Genomic DNA, 18,306 nt, shown 5'->3' on the forward strand with positions numbered 1-18,306 from the left:
TCAACTCTCAGTCCAGATTCATTCTTCCTATTCCCCTGAAGGGGGACAGAAAGGAATGAAAAGAAAATTCCGTCCACGTGCCTCTGTGTCCTTACCTTCCTCTTGCCCCCCTTCACAGTTGGGATGAAATACCTGTGCTCCTGTTTAGGGCGGCGCCTCCCTCCTGTGGGCAAGGGCTTGGTCAGTCTCCCATCCTCTCCTCTGTCATCAGCTTTTCCCTCCCAACCACACCATTTCTCTCTGCATAAACAGTTTGGTAATTTTTCTCATCTCCACAAAACTCTCTCTTGACCCACTTCAAGTCTACTCCCATTTCTCTGCTCCATTTATAGCAAAAACTCCTTGGATCATTTGTGTATATACTCCAGTTTCTTCCTCTCCTTCTCTCTTGAAGGCACTCCAGTCAAGCTTTACCCCTCAACACTTCAGAATTGCTCTTTGGTCGAGGTCACCAGAGGACTCTTCTGTTGTGAAACCCAGTGCTTCATTTTGTCTTTACAACTGCCTGGGTTGATCTTTCCCTTCTTTAAGAAATCACTCTCTTCACCTGGTTTCAAGGACCCCCTAAGCTCCTGGCTTTCCCCCCACTTCACAGGCTGCTCCTTCTGAGTCTCTTCGGCCTGTTACTTCTCATCCTCTCGACCTCGGAGCACTGGAACTTCTGTCTGCACTTACCTGCCATAGTGAACTTAGTGCATCTCATTGCTCTGAAGGCACCTGGATGCTGCCATCTCTCAACATCATGTGCAGACTCCCCTGGACACCAGCTTTCATATCCAGTCCCCAGCACGTCTTGCCCTGGGCCTTCACATCTGCTTTGACTTTTGCCCTGGATGCTTTCCATTGGATGGTTCCCTCCTCACTCCCTTACCTCTGTCAGTTGTTGGCCGCTGTATCAGCTTCTCAGTGAGACCTTCCTGGATTGGACCCTCTTTCTGCGCCTTCCCCAATTTCTTGTTCTCTCATGTTCTTATCACCATCAGACTTACTTTCTAACATACTTGCTTATTTGCTAGTTGCCTTTTACCACTTTTAGAATGTAAGCATCCCAAGGGCAAGTATTTTTGACTGTCTGATGCATTGCTGTAGCCTCAGCCCATACAATAGTGCCTGGCACGTAATAACTCAAGAAATATTTGAGAAATGAATGAATGAATCAGGCAAGCAATTAAATATTGCTACTTTTGTTTGAGACTTTAGTATACATTTCGAACACACTGTACGTAAGAATTTTCAAATGTATTTGCCCCCATGGAATGATCTTTTTGTTGTTATCAATTCCAGATCTCCTGCCCACAGGAAAAATGAAATGACCTTCCCTAAAATGAACTTGATATTAGTGTCTAGTCCTGGTCAAGTTTCTATCTATAAAACCGTTAGAGGACATGTATTGTCATCTAAATGATCACTAGTGCTCATTATCATATAAATGAATTGATACCTGAAACAGGTTCTTGTCGTATTTTTCTAATTGATGTAGTGAGTCTAGGGAACAATTTGCTTGTGATTAGCGTGTCTGTTTGCTCCCCAGTGTCACGTGGGATTTATTTGAAGTACTTCACAGTCAGAAAGAAGCAAAGAAAGAGGGGAGGAAGGCTGGCTTTGCTAGGAAACTTTAAAATGTATTCATTTTTGGCTGAGGGAACTATACTGGCCTTATTTGAGCCTTGCAAACACACATACATGCACACATGCACACACACGCACGGAAGTGTGCACTTTTGAAAACATACTCTGATTTTTCTTTCTTTTAGGACAGCACTGCTTGGATCCAGAGGCTTATATATTGGATGTATATCATGTAAATCCCCAGGCAGAATGGGTGATTAAACCCCAACCAAGTGTTTGAAATACCCCCCAAGATGGCAGCTATCGTGCATTACCTGCCAAGAAGTCCTACATTTGGTAGGGAAAAAACAAGACTGCTTTTGACATGTTTGTTCCTAGAACCCTCTTGGTGTTTCTCAGCCCAACTGGTGTCTCCCACTGGTGTCAACACGAATTGTGGAAGAGGAACTGGTTGACCATTTGAGCTGAAGCTTTCTCATGATGGTTCTTTGATAAGAGTGAAGGAAAGAGGATGTGATCCTTCCAGAAGAAAGGCCAATATAGAATATGGAACTCTAATCATTTCTAATACTTTGACTTCACAGCAGAAATGAACTTGGTCCTCTACCTGGGGATAAGAAGCACTTCTTGATGTAGCAAATGCTACCAAACACAAGAGGTGGAAAAGACTTTTTTTTTTTATACTTATGTTATATATATATATAGACATTTTTGAACAAGGATGCCAGAAATAACAAAAATTTCTGCTCTGAAAAATAATTTAGATCTACTTTCCAAAGAGAATCAGTTTCCAGAGTCACACAAACAATGTTTATGCTCTGACTTGCTTCTGAATTGGAGGAGGAGAACCTTCTATTTAAAAACCACTGTGTTGTTATGTATGCTGTACTGTATTGTGGCTGTCTGCATTCTGGTGCAAATGAACATTTCCCTATCTTGGGCTGTTGAAAACTGACATTCTTAAAGCTTGTTCTCTTATGAGCACAGGTCCCCATAGTTAAGGTTAGGTTGACAAGGGCTGTTCCTGTGCTTCCATAACCTTTGGTGTAGTCAGCGGTCACAGGGCCCCTATTTCCTCATCGTGAAAATGGTGCTCAGTGAATAGCTTTCCATGTGCCAGGCACAGATTTCCTTTCCTCATCAAACATATCATTTTTTATATTTCACAGCTGTAGAGAATCACTTCTGCAGCCCCAGTTTTAAACTGCAGAACTGCCTTTGTCCAACTGTTCTTTCTTCAAGAGTGCTGAAAAGTACTGTTATATCCAGATTTTATATGCTGTAAAAACAGATTTTGTTTCTGTTCATCAATCATAGACTTGGCCAAGCACTGTGGATTAGCATCAGGCTTTAAAATCAGATGAATGTTTGGTGAGCTGAAAACTGCCTCGCTATCAAGATCCCACGGAGCCATTTTCCAGACCTGCAGTTGGTGAGAAAGCACAATTCATGATTGTAATTGAGAGCAAATCTGAAATTTGCTGGGGGGTTGGACAGCCCTGCCTTTCATTTGGAGACCGCAGTATAGTTGTTCTAGAGTTGGTTAGAAATGGGGACAGAGGTCTCATTTATCCCATGTATGTGCTTTGGATTAGAATCTACTAATTAGATTGAGATTTTGATGAATTTACACCAGTTTTAATGAGATTTAACGCCCAAATGACTCTCTCTTGAAAATCAAACAATAGACAAAGTTGCTCACCAATGCAGAATACATTTAATCTACTTACCAAGTCTCAAAACAAAATGTGATAATAATTTAAGCCTATACTTTTACATGCTCATTATGCCTTGATATCTATAAAAACATAATTTATATTCAACATGTAGATGATTGCATTTCTGGCCATTAGAATTTTGTTATATTTTTATAGAAAACTCAAATATCCATTCATTTTATTTGCTTATTTGAGAATTTTTTATTTCCTTTGCCTGAAAACCCATTAGAAGATAAACATGTGTTCTGTTGGTTTATATTTATTTATTCCTACATTTCATCAGTTTTCAATGTATGGCTAATTGACGGCATGTGAGTTTACATAATGAACTTTGAGGGTCTGAGAAAATGCCGTTATCATTTTTGCAATTCAAACAACAGGAGTAAACTTACTTCATGTAGTTGCTAAGGTCCAAGACATAAGATGGCTGTAATTTATGCCCACATACATGGAAGAAATTCTTCAAATTAGCTGCCTTACACTTCTGTGTATGTATTAAAACAGTGACTGATTTTTCTCACTGAATTTCCTATCATTTAGAATATATTCTGTTGTGTTTAGACAATTCACAGATCTATCCATTTAATTTTTTATTTGGGAATTTTTTTATTTCTTTTGACTGAAAACACATTAGGACAGATGCATAAGTTCTAAAGGTTTTAAGATTTACTTCATTAGTCATTAGTTTTAAATAGATGGCTAACAGATGACAGATTAAAAAAAACTAAGTTTCTGAATTTCTTATCCACTTTTGTGTGGTTTTAGATGTCAAAGGCTTAGCCCAGTCAATAACTTTAATCACTTCAGTGCATCCAAGGTTGTGTGACAACTTTCAAATAACTATATGATATGGAAGCCCACGTCAATACCAATATCATTGGATATAACCTGAATTTTTAGTCATCAAGTTAACAAACTGATTAGAGAAGAATTTCCAGTAGACACACAAACTAATTTTTGTGTGGTTAAAGAAGTTCTTTTTACTAATTTTTACTTTTTTTTTTACTAATCTTATTCTTAATGAATAATTTTATTCTTAATGAATAAACAAACCCCTACAATTAAAACTCAAAATTGCTGGTCACCTAAGTGTTGAAAAAACTGTCTTTGCCTTATGAAGAGTTGTTTTTTAAAATAGTTACAGTAATCTGTAACAGTGAATAGTGTAAAAGCAAACATGAATAGTATATCTGCAAACAAAAGAAGAGTCAGATACTGGGCTTCTAAATTCTTTTCTTGATAGCTTCCCACCTCATCTCTTCCCAAGCGCTCTTGGTGTACAGTTAGGAAAATTGTATCTACGAAAACATGAGAGAAAGTTAACGTTTTAGGAACAATTATTCAGAAAAAAAACCGCTAGAACAGGCTCATTCTTTCCTCCATTCTACAAAAGAAGATCCCTTTGCTAAACAGCTCACTTGGGGATATGATTCTTGGAGTCATTGAACAATGAGTTTAGTGAGTTCAAGGAGTGACCTTTGAACAAACTGGAATATTAATCTCTTTACAATGTATATACAATATAAACTACCTCACTTGTCTTTCTTGGGAGAAAAAAATAACAGACGTTAACAATTTTTGTTACAAACTGTTCCTGAATCTTATTATTTAAGTCACTTCAGTTAGCTTTCAGTGTACATTTAATAATATACATTTAATGATGTAAAATATTGTTAGCAGAAGCTTTAAAACCAAATACTCTGTAACTGTGATGTGGTGTAGACGCTGAGAGAATCTGTGTCCCTTAGTCATTGTCTTGTGTGTTTAACTGTGCTGAATCACAGGTTTTCAAATGTAGGAATTCACTTCATCTTCTTTCATGCATTTTCAACCGCTTTCCCCACATTGCACTTGACTAAAAGTAGCGTGAGATTAAACTTCTTTCTATCAAGCATATTTCAACAGTTTTTCATAAATGTATCACATGTCTGAAAGGAATATATATTATGGGATTAATAGTTTCTGTTTTCTGACAGGCACTTTCAACTTTTTTTTTTTCATAAATATGTCACTTAATAATATGACGTGGATTAAAATGTTTCTTTCAAACATTTTCAACAGTTGTACACACACACCTTAATTTAAAAATAACATCTTTTAGGCATTTTCCAACTTTTCTAAAACTATGTGCTTTGATTGAAAAATCATGCTGTCACTAGGTTGCCAATTTTTTATGTTGTCGCCCATCTCAAAAGTTAATGTTCTTTCATCCCATCAGTTTCATTGTTAAGTATAATATGTATGTTACATTTTATCCATAAAAATAAAGAGGAAAAAACTAAAAACATTATCATGAGAATTCTTATATTCAACTAGTCTGAGGTTACCATGGTGCTGGTGAAAGAAAAGGAGCTTTAAATTCAAAAGGTTTGTGTCTGAGCCCAGTCTCTGTCACCTTCTAGCCAGATGGTGGTCTTGTGCAAAAATCACGAGGCACTAAGGTAATGATGGATGTTTGTGCAAAAACTATTTACTAAACTTGAGTTGGTGCTTTCTAATCTGCGCTTTAAAAAAAAAAAAAAAGAATCTTTTCAATAGATACAGAAAAGACATTTGACAAATTCAGTACTCATTCATGATTTTTTTACACTCAACATTTTACTGTATACCAAAGCAAGGAAAAGAAATAATAAAAGGCATAAAGATTAGAAAAGAAGAAATAAAATAGTCTCCATTTGCAAATAATATGATTATTTATGTACAAAAGCCTAAGGTATCTTCAACTATTAGAACTAATAAGATAATTTAGCAAGGTCATGGAATACAAGATTATTATATAAAAATCAGTAGTATTTTTTATGCTAGCAGCAAGCCATTGGAAAATAAATTTTTAAAACTTCCATTTAGAATAGCATCAAAAAACAAAAAAATACTTGTGAGTGCATTTAACAAAATATATGCAAAACATGTATACTGAAAACTACTACTATACTAAAAGCAAAATATTTGTGGTAGAAATGAAAGTAGCTGAGTAAATATATAGATACAGTATGTTTCTAGATGGGAAGAGGTAGGTGGAAGAGAATTGGCAAGATGTCAGTTCTCCACAAATATATCTGTAGATTCAGTGCGATCCCACTGAACCCGGGCCCCCTCTATTGGGAGTGTGGAGTCTTATCCACTGCACCACCAGGGAAGTCCCTCTCCCCCTGGCTCTTGACTGTGGAGTGGGTGCTCTCCTCTGCTGGCCATCCTGGAAGGTTTTCACCCTGCTTGAGCCCAGTTGCAACCTCTTCCACTACATCAGTTTGGAATCCTGTTGGCTGTAACAAGTGATGAAGTACATTAGCTCAATTCCAAAGATCTCTGCAAAATGGGGTTTGACAGCAAAGCATAAGAGCAGATGGAAAAGACTCCGGAGTTCCCAGGGATGCTGGGGGCTTCCACAGACCTGCTTCTCTTATCATCCCAGCAGTAAATGACACCTTTCCTGACAGGCCAGACAGAAGTTGGGAGCAGGTGGAGGGCAGTCGCCAAAGGTTCATCTGAGTTTTATCAACTAACAGTCACGTGCGGACTCCTACAGAGTGTCATCTTGTTTGTGACTTTTATGCTCTAACACTTCATTCTCAGCTGCTGCTCTGCGTTTGTGTAACATTTTTATTACTGCACAGCAGCGCAGCCCTTAGCTCCATGTCTTTAGATGACAGATTGGGAACAGGCTTTTCTACCATGTGGCCCTCACTATGTCACACTGCAATGGGATAGCAAAAAGTTAGCCATAGAAGGAAATAATTGATAAATTGGATCCACAAAATTTTAAGAAACTGAAAACATAGATTTAGTGAAAAATATATAACACACTGGAGAATAAAAAAGGGAGTCTGGGGTGCAATTGTAATTGGTCATATTTTTTCTATAATCGAGGAATTCAACTAACCAGCATTTTATTGAGGATTGTCACATCTAGGTCCAAAAGTAAAATTGATCTATAATTGTCTTACAATTCCCTTACCTTGTTTTGGAGCCAGGGTTGTACCAGATTTGTTGAATGGGTAGAGTAGCTTTCCTGTTTTTGTCCTCGGCTTTGCAGCAGTGTGTGAGGTGTTTCAAGGACTGGGAGGGAGGGGTTGCAAAGGGGCAGGAGGAAACTTCGGGGGTGATGGGTATGTTCATTATGCTGAATGTGGTGATGGTCGCAGGAATGGATACATACGCTCAAAGTCATCAAACTGTACACCTTTAAGTACGTGCTGTCAAGTTTATTGTATGTCAGTTAGTCCTCAGTAAAGCTGTAAAAGAAACCACCTGCACACACTTAGGCCTGGGCTCTGCGCTTGGGCCCCCAAACATGGTGCCCTGGATTCCCCTGTGACTGGACCCTGGAAAACGGCCAGGCTTTGCCCACTGCCATTGCCTGGAAAACAGCACCAGGCAGGACACCAGGGACAACATTTAGATCGTGAGACTGTCCAGAAGGACAGTCAAGAATATCTCCTGTGCAAAACGATGATTTCCATTGGAACAACTTCTGGAAAGAGACCGAATCTTCACATGCTCCTTTCTAGGAGTCGGGAGAGTCCGCGGTTCCTCCCGCCAATGACCTCAAGGTTGGTTTGGAGGGGAGCACAAAGTCTCCACGTTTCTTCAGCAGGTTTGGCTGCCGTTGTTGGGCTTCCAGGGGCCATGTCACAGCCAACACTGGACAGTAGTGACAACAGAAATGACTTACAGAGGCTTCCGGATTCCTTGGACACAGCCTGTTGGGACATGCAGGAGGAAACCAAGACGTTTTACTTCAGCCTTCCCCGGGGTTCCAGATGGATGTGTCGCTGGGCCAGTGTTCCTCTCAGGAGCACTAAGGATCTGAAGTCACAAACCCCACGTTCTTTAAGAAGGAATTACCAAAGCAGCCTTCACTAATTTACAGCGGGAATGAAGCAACACAGGAGGAACCCTTATCTGATCTGCCTGCAACGGTGGAGGCGTTAAAGGGGATAAACTGTGTTACATTTAATGCCTAGAGAGGGGCTGTTGGTCATTGCTATAATTCTTGAGATATTTCTTAGTCGGATAGTATCACTTGACAGATGTCTTACAACCATCAGGAAATAAAGGCAAAAACACAGTCTCCTTTCAAAGTGACTTAGTGGTCAACGTGGTCTCCAGAGAAAACGGCCCCCAACCGCCAGGATAGCAGGCAGGAGATCAGGAGAGCTTGGGCCGCCTGGACAGACCTCAGGCCCCAAGAAGGCTAATTTCTCAAAAATGTTTCCCTGACAAAAATCAGCATTCATACATTTAGGCCTAAAGGTAGGAATAAAGGGAGTTTTCCCAGTTTGTGTTCTCCTACATCTCGACATGGGTAGAGTTGCTAGACAGAGCCTTGGCCTTCCACTCGGCGGAGGAGGACATCGCTGAGCCCAGCTCGGCAGGGACCTCTGCAGCCCGTGTCTCTGAAACCAACAGGGAAGGTCCAGTGCTCACCCGGGCAGAGCAGGGCCTGCAGCTGCCCACACACATCGTGTGGATCGTGCCCTCCGAATTGGATAGTTCATGGATTCCTCCACTGAGGGGATGTGGTTGCTGCTTCCCCGGGTGGGGAAGGAACCCTCTCCACCTTCCTTCAGTGAATCACAGCTCCTCAAGATGAAATGACAAAAGTCAATCAGCCAAAGAAGACATATCGGGAAACCAATGTGCCAAATGACATTCCCAGAAGCCTCCATCCTAGGCTAGCCCTCTCTCCCCTAACGCCCACCACAATAGAGCTCTACCTGCCAATTGCATTAATATTGTTTCGTGAGGAAATGACACGCCTGCCTGCAAAAGAGCAAAGGCTTTCCGGAAAACCCATGGATTCAGCAAACTAACTCTCCGAACCCCACCTGGAGAAATCCCATCAACTCTTACCTTTACTACAGAAATCCTTTCCAGCCTGTGTCAGCTACATCAAGCTCATCACCAGTTCTGAATAAACCGTCACTGATGGCGACCAAGGACAGTTACCTGAGGTCTGTCAAATCCACAGAGAACTGAAGTCCCCGGTCACCACCTGAATCTGACCTCACAGCAAGGGGACAAGCTGCTACCAGGCCCTGCATGGTGGTCTGTGCATGAAGTGAGGGAACTTGTGAAGGAGGCCGCTCCTCAGACTGTGGCACTCCTGGAAGAGCTCTGCAGTGGACATGGAACTGTCGAAGGTTCCTGAGGGACTGATGTGATGATGCAATTCATGAGACTGAGGCTAAGGTAACACGAATGCTGGTCCCCACATAAAGAGACATGACAGTCGACAAACTGTGAGTCCATCCAGACTGTATGTACTTCTCAGGCATACGGATGCCTTCTTAATGTTCAAGTGTGTGTGCTGCCCCAAGCTGTCTTCCTTTAGCAGAAGACCACCCCCCCTAAAAATTGTAAGACTGACGTTTAAAATCTACTTCTCTAAAAGCTTCTCGAGGTATTAGTATACACAAATTTGAGTTCTATATATCTTAATTTAAAAAAATTGTACAGTTTACAGATATACTTTGTTCAGGAAAATGGAAAAGTTTTCTTGATTTAGGTAAATACATTTAGAACAGCTAAATCCCAAAGAGTAAAATATCAGGGATGAACATTTTCCATACATAAGTCCACAAAAAAGTTTCCTTAGAAGAAAACTTGAAGAGGGAACTACATCGTGCTTTCTCAACCTGGCACTGTTGGTGTTTGGGTCCAGATCATTCTTGGCTGTGCAGGCTGTCCTGGGCATGGTAGGGTGTTAGCAGCACCCCTGGCCTCTCCCCACTAGATGCCAGAAGCCCCTCCCCTTCCTCCTCAGTTGTGACAACTAAAAATATTTCCAGACCAATGTCCCCTAGGGGGAAAACTGCCACTGGTTGAGAACCACTCAATTAGATGTACCTTCTCTTTCGTGAACATTCTCTCTGTGTGGTGCTATAATGCTCCATTCATGTACTATTTGTTTCCAGAAAGGGAAGAGCCATATAAAGTACTTCCTTTGCTGTTATTAGTTTATATCCTTTCTTTTTAAAAAAAGAAAAAGCTTGTAAGCTTGGGAAAAAAAAAATGAAAAAAACTTAGGTTTGCCTGAGTTCAGAGCCTCTGCCATGAGGCTGGAAAATCTAAAGACAGGTCATTGTACCCTAGTTTCTGGAAAGGCTGTAGGGGAGAAACATTTGCAAAGTATTTTTCATAAGAGGCTTTGTGAGCAGCTATAACAATGAAAGCCCCAGATGCTATCAGATGAAGGGCTGGTCTTACAGATCAGTCCTGTGAAACTCAAAAAGAGAGATGCAATTTCTATTTCAGAAAAAAAAAAGTAATTTCGGTGTCTGGATATCTCATGGGTTTAATGACTGACTTTCAGGGCACTCAGGAACTTCAAGTACCAAACATGGGCTGTGGTCACACATGTCTGCCCTGGGTGTCCCACCCTCCTCCTCTGAGAACAGATGTGTGTTCCTGACATGCATTTGACATGTAACTTGAGATTCTGCTTCCACGTCTGCCAAGTTGGGGTCTGGGCTGGGAGCAGGGGAAGGACACCGGCTCTGAACTGTCAGACTCATGAAAAGGCATTGCATTATCAGCTCTGTAACAGTGAGGAGACCTCTCCACTCCATCAGCGAATAACTGGCAGTTGGTGATAGGTGTTTCTACTGTTTCTCAACTGCTCTGACACTGGGGTGGGGCGGGGGGACCCCATCCAGATTCAGCACCCACCTTGCCATTTACAATCTCTAATCCCATGGCATCCACTTCGGTGCTGCTGATGCCCAGGAGGACACCATTCTCTGAGGAGGTACGAAACTCCAATGTAATGTTCACATCTGATTGCACTTTTTTTTTTTTTTGCGGTACGCAGGCCTCTCACTGCTGCGGCCTCTCACTGCTGCGGCCTCTCCCTTTGCGGAGCACAGGCTCCGGACGCACAGGCTCAGGGCCATGGCTCACGGGCCCAGCCGCTCCGCAGCATGTGGGATCCTCCCGCACCGGGGCACGAACCCATGTCCCCTGCATCGGCAGGCAGACTCTCAACCACTGCGCCACCAGGGAAGCCCTGTAGCCTCTTTGAAAAACACAAGGAAGACCCCCAGTTGGGGGGAACAGTAGCATGTTCTTTTCTTAAGGAAAGAGGAAATACAGGCTTGGAGAATTAAATGATCAATTTAGAACCTTAAGCAGAGAGATGTCTCATTGCCAAAGCCATGCTCTTTTCACTGTCAAGCTCTGCCTGCCTGGCAAATGGTTGCGCAGTGCTAGGAATGGGTATGCCCATTGTTCTGATGGCTGCATCCTTACCTTCAATGAAGTTTAAACTGGCCTCCCTGTAGCTTCCATCTGTTGGGGCTGGCCTTGCTGTCTGAAGCAAGAGAATTAAAAAGGTAGATGACACCTCGAGTTCAGAGGAGACATTGCCTGCCCCCAAATCCACATTAATCGGGAGAGCCTCCCCAGGAGCGGCGGCAGCCCCGGGGCCCCCACTATTTTCAACTTGCCCTCAACTGAAGATCACAAACGGCCTCCTTTTGCTGCCCGCAACCTGTCCCCGCATTCCTGAGTCTCAGAGAATCTCCTGTTAGAAGGTGCCCATCACGCCTCTAGCAACTGTCCCAGGTGAGCTTGGCCCGTTCCAGGGCTGCTTCACTAATGGCACACGCTCGCCTCCCCTCCTGAGTGGCTTAGAGCCCCAAGTCCACTCTGGATAAACAGAGTAATTTTACTCCGCTTTCTAATTTACGAAAAGAGATCATGAAATCACGATTTCCAGCTTCTCTGCAAATACCCTCTGGCTTTTGAGCAATCACTTAATCACTGAGCATCACTAGGTGACAACGCACCGTTCCCAGCTTCTCTCCCCACCTCTCAGGCCTCGCAGGGTCCTTGCTTCTCGGAGCAGATGCTCTTTGCAGCGTGGGGTGGCCGCGGGTTTCTGCTTTCTACCGAGCTGGACAGCCTGGGTATGACTGACCCCGCCCCCGGAGCTGAGACCACACCACCAAACCGTCAACGGTCACCAACCGTCCTACCAAAGTCACAAAAGGCCGGGCAGTCACCTCTGGGCCCCGTCGCAACTTCCCTACTCCGCCCCGCGCCCCGGCTGCAGGTCGACTCCGCCCACTCTGCCAACCACCACGCCCACCGCCAGGCTGGTCCCATCCCTCTGTGCACCTTCCCGCTTCCCCGACCCCGCCCCTCTGAAGAAGGCCAACCCCGCCCATCCCACCCTGTCGCCACGCCCACTACCAGGTCGGCCTCACTCCCCTCAAGCCATCCGTGGAGCTCAGGCCACACCCTCTGACGTGATAGCTGCGCGCGGCCCTCAGTTCCGGGGCGCACATCCTTTCCCGTCACGTCTAGCGCTCGCGGGCCTGACTGGCATGATGGACGACGCTTTCCGCCCTTCAGGGCGTAGCGTGCGCCTCACGACGCTAACCTGGAAGGTGAAGCTCTGAAGAACTTTGCCCCGGGTTTCCCGGTCTAAGGAGAGGAAAGGGCCCCAGAGAACCATGAAACTGCCCAAGCCGGCGGGGCCGAATATTTCATCAGGAGTCCAAGGCGGGCGAGGGCCGGGCCTCCGACGGAGAACGGCGGCTCCTGGGACTCCCGAGACCCGAGGCCGGGAGCGGCCCGTCCGAGGGGGCGGCTCGGCCGCGGAGGGGGCCCAGGCCCCGGCCACTCCGGCCCGGTCTCCGCGCCGGCCTCCGGCCGGTCCCCCCGTGTTTCCTCCTCCCGGTTGTTTGCACCGTCCCTTCCGCGAGTAAATGACACCCACGGCCCCGTGACAGTGACCGGGAGGCGTGCACGCGCTGGACCCGGGCTGGGCCAGAGCTGCGGACCCGAGAAGCCGCCGGGGCTCCAGGCGGCGAGGCTTCCAGGTGAGACCCGGGGTCAGGGAACCAAACCCGGGCCGAGGCGGGGCTGCTCCGTGGGTGAGTGGGGGCCGCGCCCGGTAAGAGTCCGGTGCTGGTGGTGGGAGCTCAGGTTCGGCGTGGTCTGGCCGATGCCCCGGGGGACACGGTAGGGCGTCACCGGCGCTGCCCCGGGTGGACGCTGATGGCTGCTGAGCAGAGAAGTGGTCCCGGAGAGGTGACCTTTAGAGTCACCCTGGCCTTCGCTGGTGACCTCAGTGCAGACCGTGTCAGGGGACCTTGGGGTGGACGCTGCATTGAGGGAAGAGGGAGAAAGGGAGGCGGGGGTGGAGACAGCCCTCTAAGAAGCGCAGACTTCTTAGGACGTGCTCCTCCACTCCCACATCTCAGCACCTCTGCGCCAGCTGTCCCTCCTGCCTAACAGCCTTCCAGTGCCACTCTAACCTCCTGCCCCCCAGCAGCAGACCCGTGCTTCATGCTCAGCCGTCAGACCTCAGCATCTCCATCACGTCCTCGTAGAAGCTTCCTCTGGCCCCCCAGAGGACCAGGTTAGATCAGTCCTCCGAAGTCCCTTCAGGCTGCTAGGGCAAAAATGCCATAGCCCGGCTGGGTTATAAACAACATCAGTTTACTTCTCCTAGTTCTGGAGGTGGAAGTCAGATCGGGGTGCCAGCATGGTTTGTAATCATATAGTTTTGAGATTTCTTTTAAAAACTTGATATATATCTCATTCATCCTACACCCTACACACTGGATTGTAAACTCTGAGGATGGGAGCAAATACCTGTTTTGCTTACCGTTGGATTCCTAACGTCTAACATGGTGGCTGGCGCGCGGTACTTGCTCAATATGTAATTATCGAGGAAGGAATGTTGTCTTTAACACCTTGGAAGTATAAGATTTTGTGGCTCCTTTCTTTTTTTCTGTTGTTCATTATCTACATTTGATCCCTGATATCCATTTCTATAATAAACAAAACTCCATCAGCATGACCTTGATTAATAATTTGGCCTAAAAATTCTCCCCTATAGATTACTTTTGGTCTAAGTCATCCAGGGAAAACTTCGTTTGTCAGGTCAGTGCTGCCACTCAGGAAGTAGGTAGCTGTTTCCAAAGGTTTTTAAAACAACATTCGGATTACTTGTGCCTCCTTGTTATTTATTAGGTGTGAAAAGTTTCATAAAGGATTTTGACACTGAGCCTCAGCTTCCTCCTCTGTAAGGTGAAGAACCTTACACTTACTCTGCCTGCTGCCGGGGATCAGTATGGTAACATGAGGTCATATACGTAAGAGCACTTTGAAAATTCTAGAACTCTTTCTAGAACCCTAAAACTCTAGAAACTTGAAGAAATATTTTTGTTATTCTTCCTTTTCAGTAATTGATCCAGGCCCCACTTTTCCAACCTTATGCGTTGTTTACAGCTCACATTACCCATATGGAAGAATGAAAACACACTTTTTTGCTATCTTCCCTTTTAAACTTTGGTTTCTTCTTAAAGACACCTGGTGTCTCCTGAAAGGTTTCTTAAAGGTATTCAGAGTTGCAAATAATCCTTTTATCATCTGTGCAGGAGCTAAGCTCTCTAATGTTTTATTTGCATCTTACAGTAAATGTAATGCAAACCACATTTTCTAGTTGCTGCTCAATGGCAAGAAAACAATTCATTTGTGGATTGGAATCTTTAGGTATAAAATGTGCCATTCTTGACTATAGTATCTAAAAGCACATTAAACTTGAAGTATTTCAACAGAATGCAGACCAGTGCTCACCTAAGACAACCCATGAGAAGTCTTTCTAATCAGGCATAAATATTGCATAGATGGTCTCATTTACATGATATATGCAGTACCTATAAATTTGTCACAAGCCATACAGAAAAATCCATTTCATTACTTTATAATCTCCCTTAATCACTATAATCATACTTAGTATGGTAATTAAGAGCGAGGGAATAGGGAGAGGTATACAGGTATAAGCACCTCTATTCAGGTTTCACTCTGCTACCTACCAGTTGTGTAAGTAAGTGCAAATTATTTAACTTCTGTAAATGTCTTAACCCAAGGCTGGGAGGATGAAGGTGGCCAGGTGGAAAGCGCTGCTGTCCTAGAGGAAATGGGGATAGGGGTATGGGATGGAAATCACCTAAGCAAGTTAGGAGGGGAGTTTGCTTGCACTAGTGTGGCACAGGGTGAATGGGGTAAGGGAAAAGGGAAAAGAAGGATCACTTTTTGGCTAAGCATTCAGCAGCAGGGAGAGACTGGAAGCAATAGGGATTAGACTGAGGCCTAGGCAAAACAGGTGACAGTATTTTCCTAACAAAAACATGAGAACTTGTGGACAAGTACAAAGGAACTTATGCGGATAGTGTTACTAAATATCTAATTTGAATAGCTGAAGAAAGTATGGTGTTTATGGTAGCCATACAATAGGAATGATCATTGGGGTGGGCTTGACGAGATGGCCTTTCCTATCCCTTGGTCTCTGTCATCTTTTCCCCATTCCTGGAAATCAACAAATCTTACTTTCTTCCTTTCTCCATCTTTTCTCTCTTTCTAAACAAGCCTTAATAAGGAAATTAAGAATGTTTTTATTATTAGCTTTTATATCTTAAAGAGTGGGAGAATTGAATATTTTACATTTTTCTTCAAATGTCAACTAAGCTATTATTGTATAGACTCTCAAATGATATTTTCCCCTTTGATTGAAGTCCCCTCACTTCTTTCTAACAAAATGTAAACATCCTTTGTTACTGAGCAAGGGCTTACTGCCCAGTGTGCATGGAAGCCAATACTATTGCACCAGCCTTGAGGAAATAAGAGCTTTATTACTAGGTCCACCAGCAAGGAGAACAGGAGGCAGGGCTCAACTCTGTCTTCCTGATCTTGGGTTTGGTCAAACTTTTATGAGTTTAGGAGGACAGACTGGTATGCAATTTCTTGCAGTCAGATATATTGCATCAACTATTGTTTAACTTAACTACTTAAGATTGGTGAAAAGACAAACATTTAAAGATAAATAACAATGCAGTTAATAAGGAGTCCTTTGCAATGCAATAGATGCCCCAAGGTAAACCATGATTAATTGCCAGGTATATGTGATAAAATAATTCAGAAGTGGGCAAGAAAGGTAGAAGTGGGCTGGGAAGAATTCACATAAGAGGGGGAATTTAAGAATGTCACATGTAGAGAGATTAGAAGAATACATTTTAGATGGAGAAGTATAACAGGCAAGAGTAATGAAGTGGGAATGAGCCAAAAGCAAAGATCCAATTTTGGCTGGGACAGAGGGCCCGGGAGGTAAGGAGTTTGGGATGGTCCTCTATAGACTGTAGGGGATGGAACTCTAAGAGGGTGGAATTTATCTTACAGAGCCCTTGAGAGGCAAGAGGGGGCATAGTGATATAGCAAAGGAGCACTTTAGCAGTGCAAGCAGGCTGCATTGAGTAGACAGCCCCCTCAAGCTGGAAGAGACTGACACCAAGGTGGTTGGATAGATGAAGTCAGGAGGGCATGACTTGGTCTGTTTTGTTCGTACCCCAGGACCAAGAATAGTGCCTCTCATAGTTATTGCTGTATATGTATTTATTGAATGAGTGGAAAAAGACAAAAACTAGCAAATGGAAATAAAGTTGGGAATGCAAAACACATTTTGAAGGGAAAAGCAGTAACACTGGCTGACTCGTTGGATATGAGTATTAACATTATCCTGACATTTCTAACAATGGGATAATTTATAACCTATTGAAAGAATAGTAGCACCAATAAAAATAGGGAAATCCAGAGATGAAATTAATTGTGTGGGCTAGAGGTGGGGAGGAAATAGGCATGTTTGGACAAGGTGAGTCTGAGGTGCTGGGTGATACATCCAAGTGGAAATGCCTCGTAGCAGCAGGAACTGCATTTTGAAGGACAGGTCAGGACTGTGAATATTGATTTTTTGAATCTTTTGGAATACTTTGCACCTCGGATATGTTTGAAACCTTATATGTAGATGAGGTCAAAGTTAAAGACAGGAGAAACAGAAAGACAAAGTCAATATTGGAAATTTGGGGAGCATCCACATTTAGGGGATTGGAAGTGAAATTTATTAACATTTATCTGAGAAAAACACACACTGAATGTCTGCAGAGTGTGAAGTCAAGCAAAATGGAATTTTAGTATTTAAAGACTATTTTGTACATGATTAAAAACATAATATTAAGAGTAACAGTGATCGATGACCTGAAATGACTGAAATGAGTTCTCAGTGATTTAAGATCAGACTGGTAAGAGAAAAAACTATATAACAAAAATCAAGAACCATGTTTTATTTTTTGTGGGGAAAGCATAGCATAGCAATAAATGTTCTCTTAGCCAGCCTTATATTCACCTCCCCCGCTTCTACGCCCACTCCTTCCCAAGCCCTCAATATTCATTCCCTGGCATATTCTCCTGTTTTCTGCATGGGCGTGTTAGACAGGTCTGAGAAGAATTGTATTTAATTTTAAAAATTTCCTTCCAGAGTATTTTGGGTCAGATCATATAAGCCTTCTGTCTTTTCTTACCTGCTATTTGTACAGGTTTAAAATGACTACCCTGAGGCCTAGCCAGATCCTCAATCAATTAAAAATTCATTTCTCATCATTTCATAGACAGTAAGTTAATTGGAGAAATCTGAAACATATGGAAATTTGTAGTTAATACTGACATAAGCAGAGATTTCAATTACCTTGAATATTTCACTTAATGAAGAACTGCAAACCCCCCAGGTCCCTGGACAGTCATGTAAAGTGATTGCAGGGACGGTGTCTTCCCTGCAAAAATGTTCAGTGTTATAAGCATGCTTTGATGTATCAAATTCAAATGCCCATGTGGAATTTAAATTGAGCCTGTTAATAGCCATAGGACTGAAGAGAGAGGATTTGTGTTGTCAACATGTTTTGTTTGTTGTTTTGTTTTTGTTTTTATTTTAAATTAACTAATTTTTTTTTGCTTTACAATAGTGTGTTAGTTTCTGCTTTATAACAAAGTGAATCAGTTATACATATACATATGTTCCCATATCTCTTCCCTCTTGTGTCTCCCTCCCTCCCACCCTCCCTATCCCACCCCTCCAGGCTGTCACAAAGCACCTAGCTGATCTCTCTGTGCTATGCGGCTGCTTCCCACTAGCTATCTACCTTACGTTTGGTAGTGTATATATGTCCATGTCTCTCTC

The 18,306-nt window shown here is 43.3% G+C and overlaps 2 protein-coding genes across 4 annotated transcripts in view; one reads left to right on the forward strand and one right to left on the reverse strand.

Moving 5' to 3' along the window:
• The window catches only part of ARHGAP28 (Rho GTPase activating protein 28), a 70,057-nt gene extending 64,501 nt beyond the window's left edge, over positions 1-5,556 (forward strand). For 2 of the 3 annotated variants that reach the window (XM_024763991.1, XM_024763990.1), the window contains one exon: positions 1,755-5,556. In XM_024763991.1, coding sequence (XP_024619759.1) covers positions 1,755-1,849 — 95 coding nt within the window. In that variant the 3' untranslated portion in view covers positions 1,850-5,556. The remainder of the gene's footprint in view (positions 1-1,754) is intronic. The other variant, XR_003005782.1, reaches the window with a different exon arrangement.
• Positions 5,557-7,477: 1,921 nt separating this feature from the next.
• On the reverse strand, positions 7,478-13,929 carry LOC112412146 (translation initiation factor IF-2-like). Its single transcript, XM_024763669.1, has 4 exons — positions 13,906-13,929; positions 12,673-13,299; positions 11,538-11,598; positions 7,478-8,870 (listed from the first exon to the last, which is right to left on the reverse strand). The coding sequence occupies exons 1-4, from the start codon at positions 13,927-13,929 to the stop codon at positions 8,854-8,856; spliced, it is 729 nt and encodes a 242-aa protein (XP_024619437.1). The 3' UTR covers positions 7,478-8,853.
• Positions 13,930-18,306: the final 4,377 nt, after the last annotated feature.

The sequence above is a fragment of the Neophocaena asiaeorientalis genome, unplaced genomic scaffold (assembly GCF_003031525.2).
Source record: "Neophocaena asiaeorientalis asiaeorientalis breed wild unplaced genomic scaffold, Neophocaena_asiaeorientalis_V1.1 scaffold110, whole genome shotgun sequence".
NCBI lineage: Eukaryota > Metazoa > Chordata > Mammalia > Artiodactyla > Phocoenidae > Neophocaena > Neophocaena asiaeorientalis.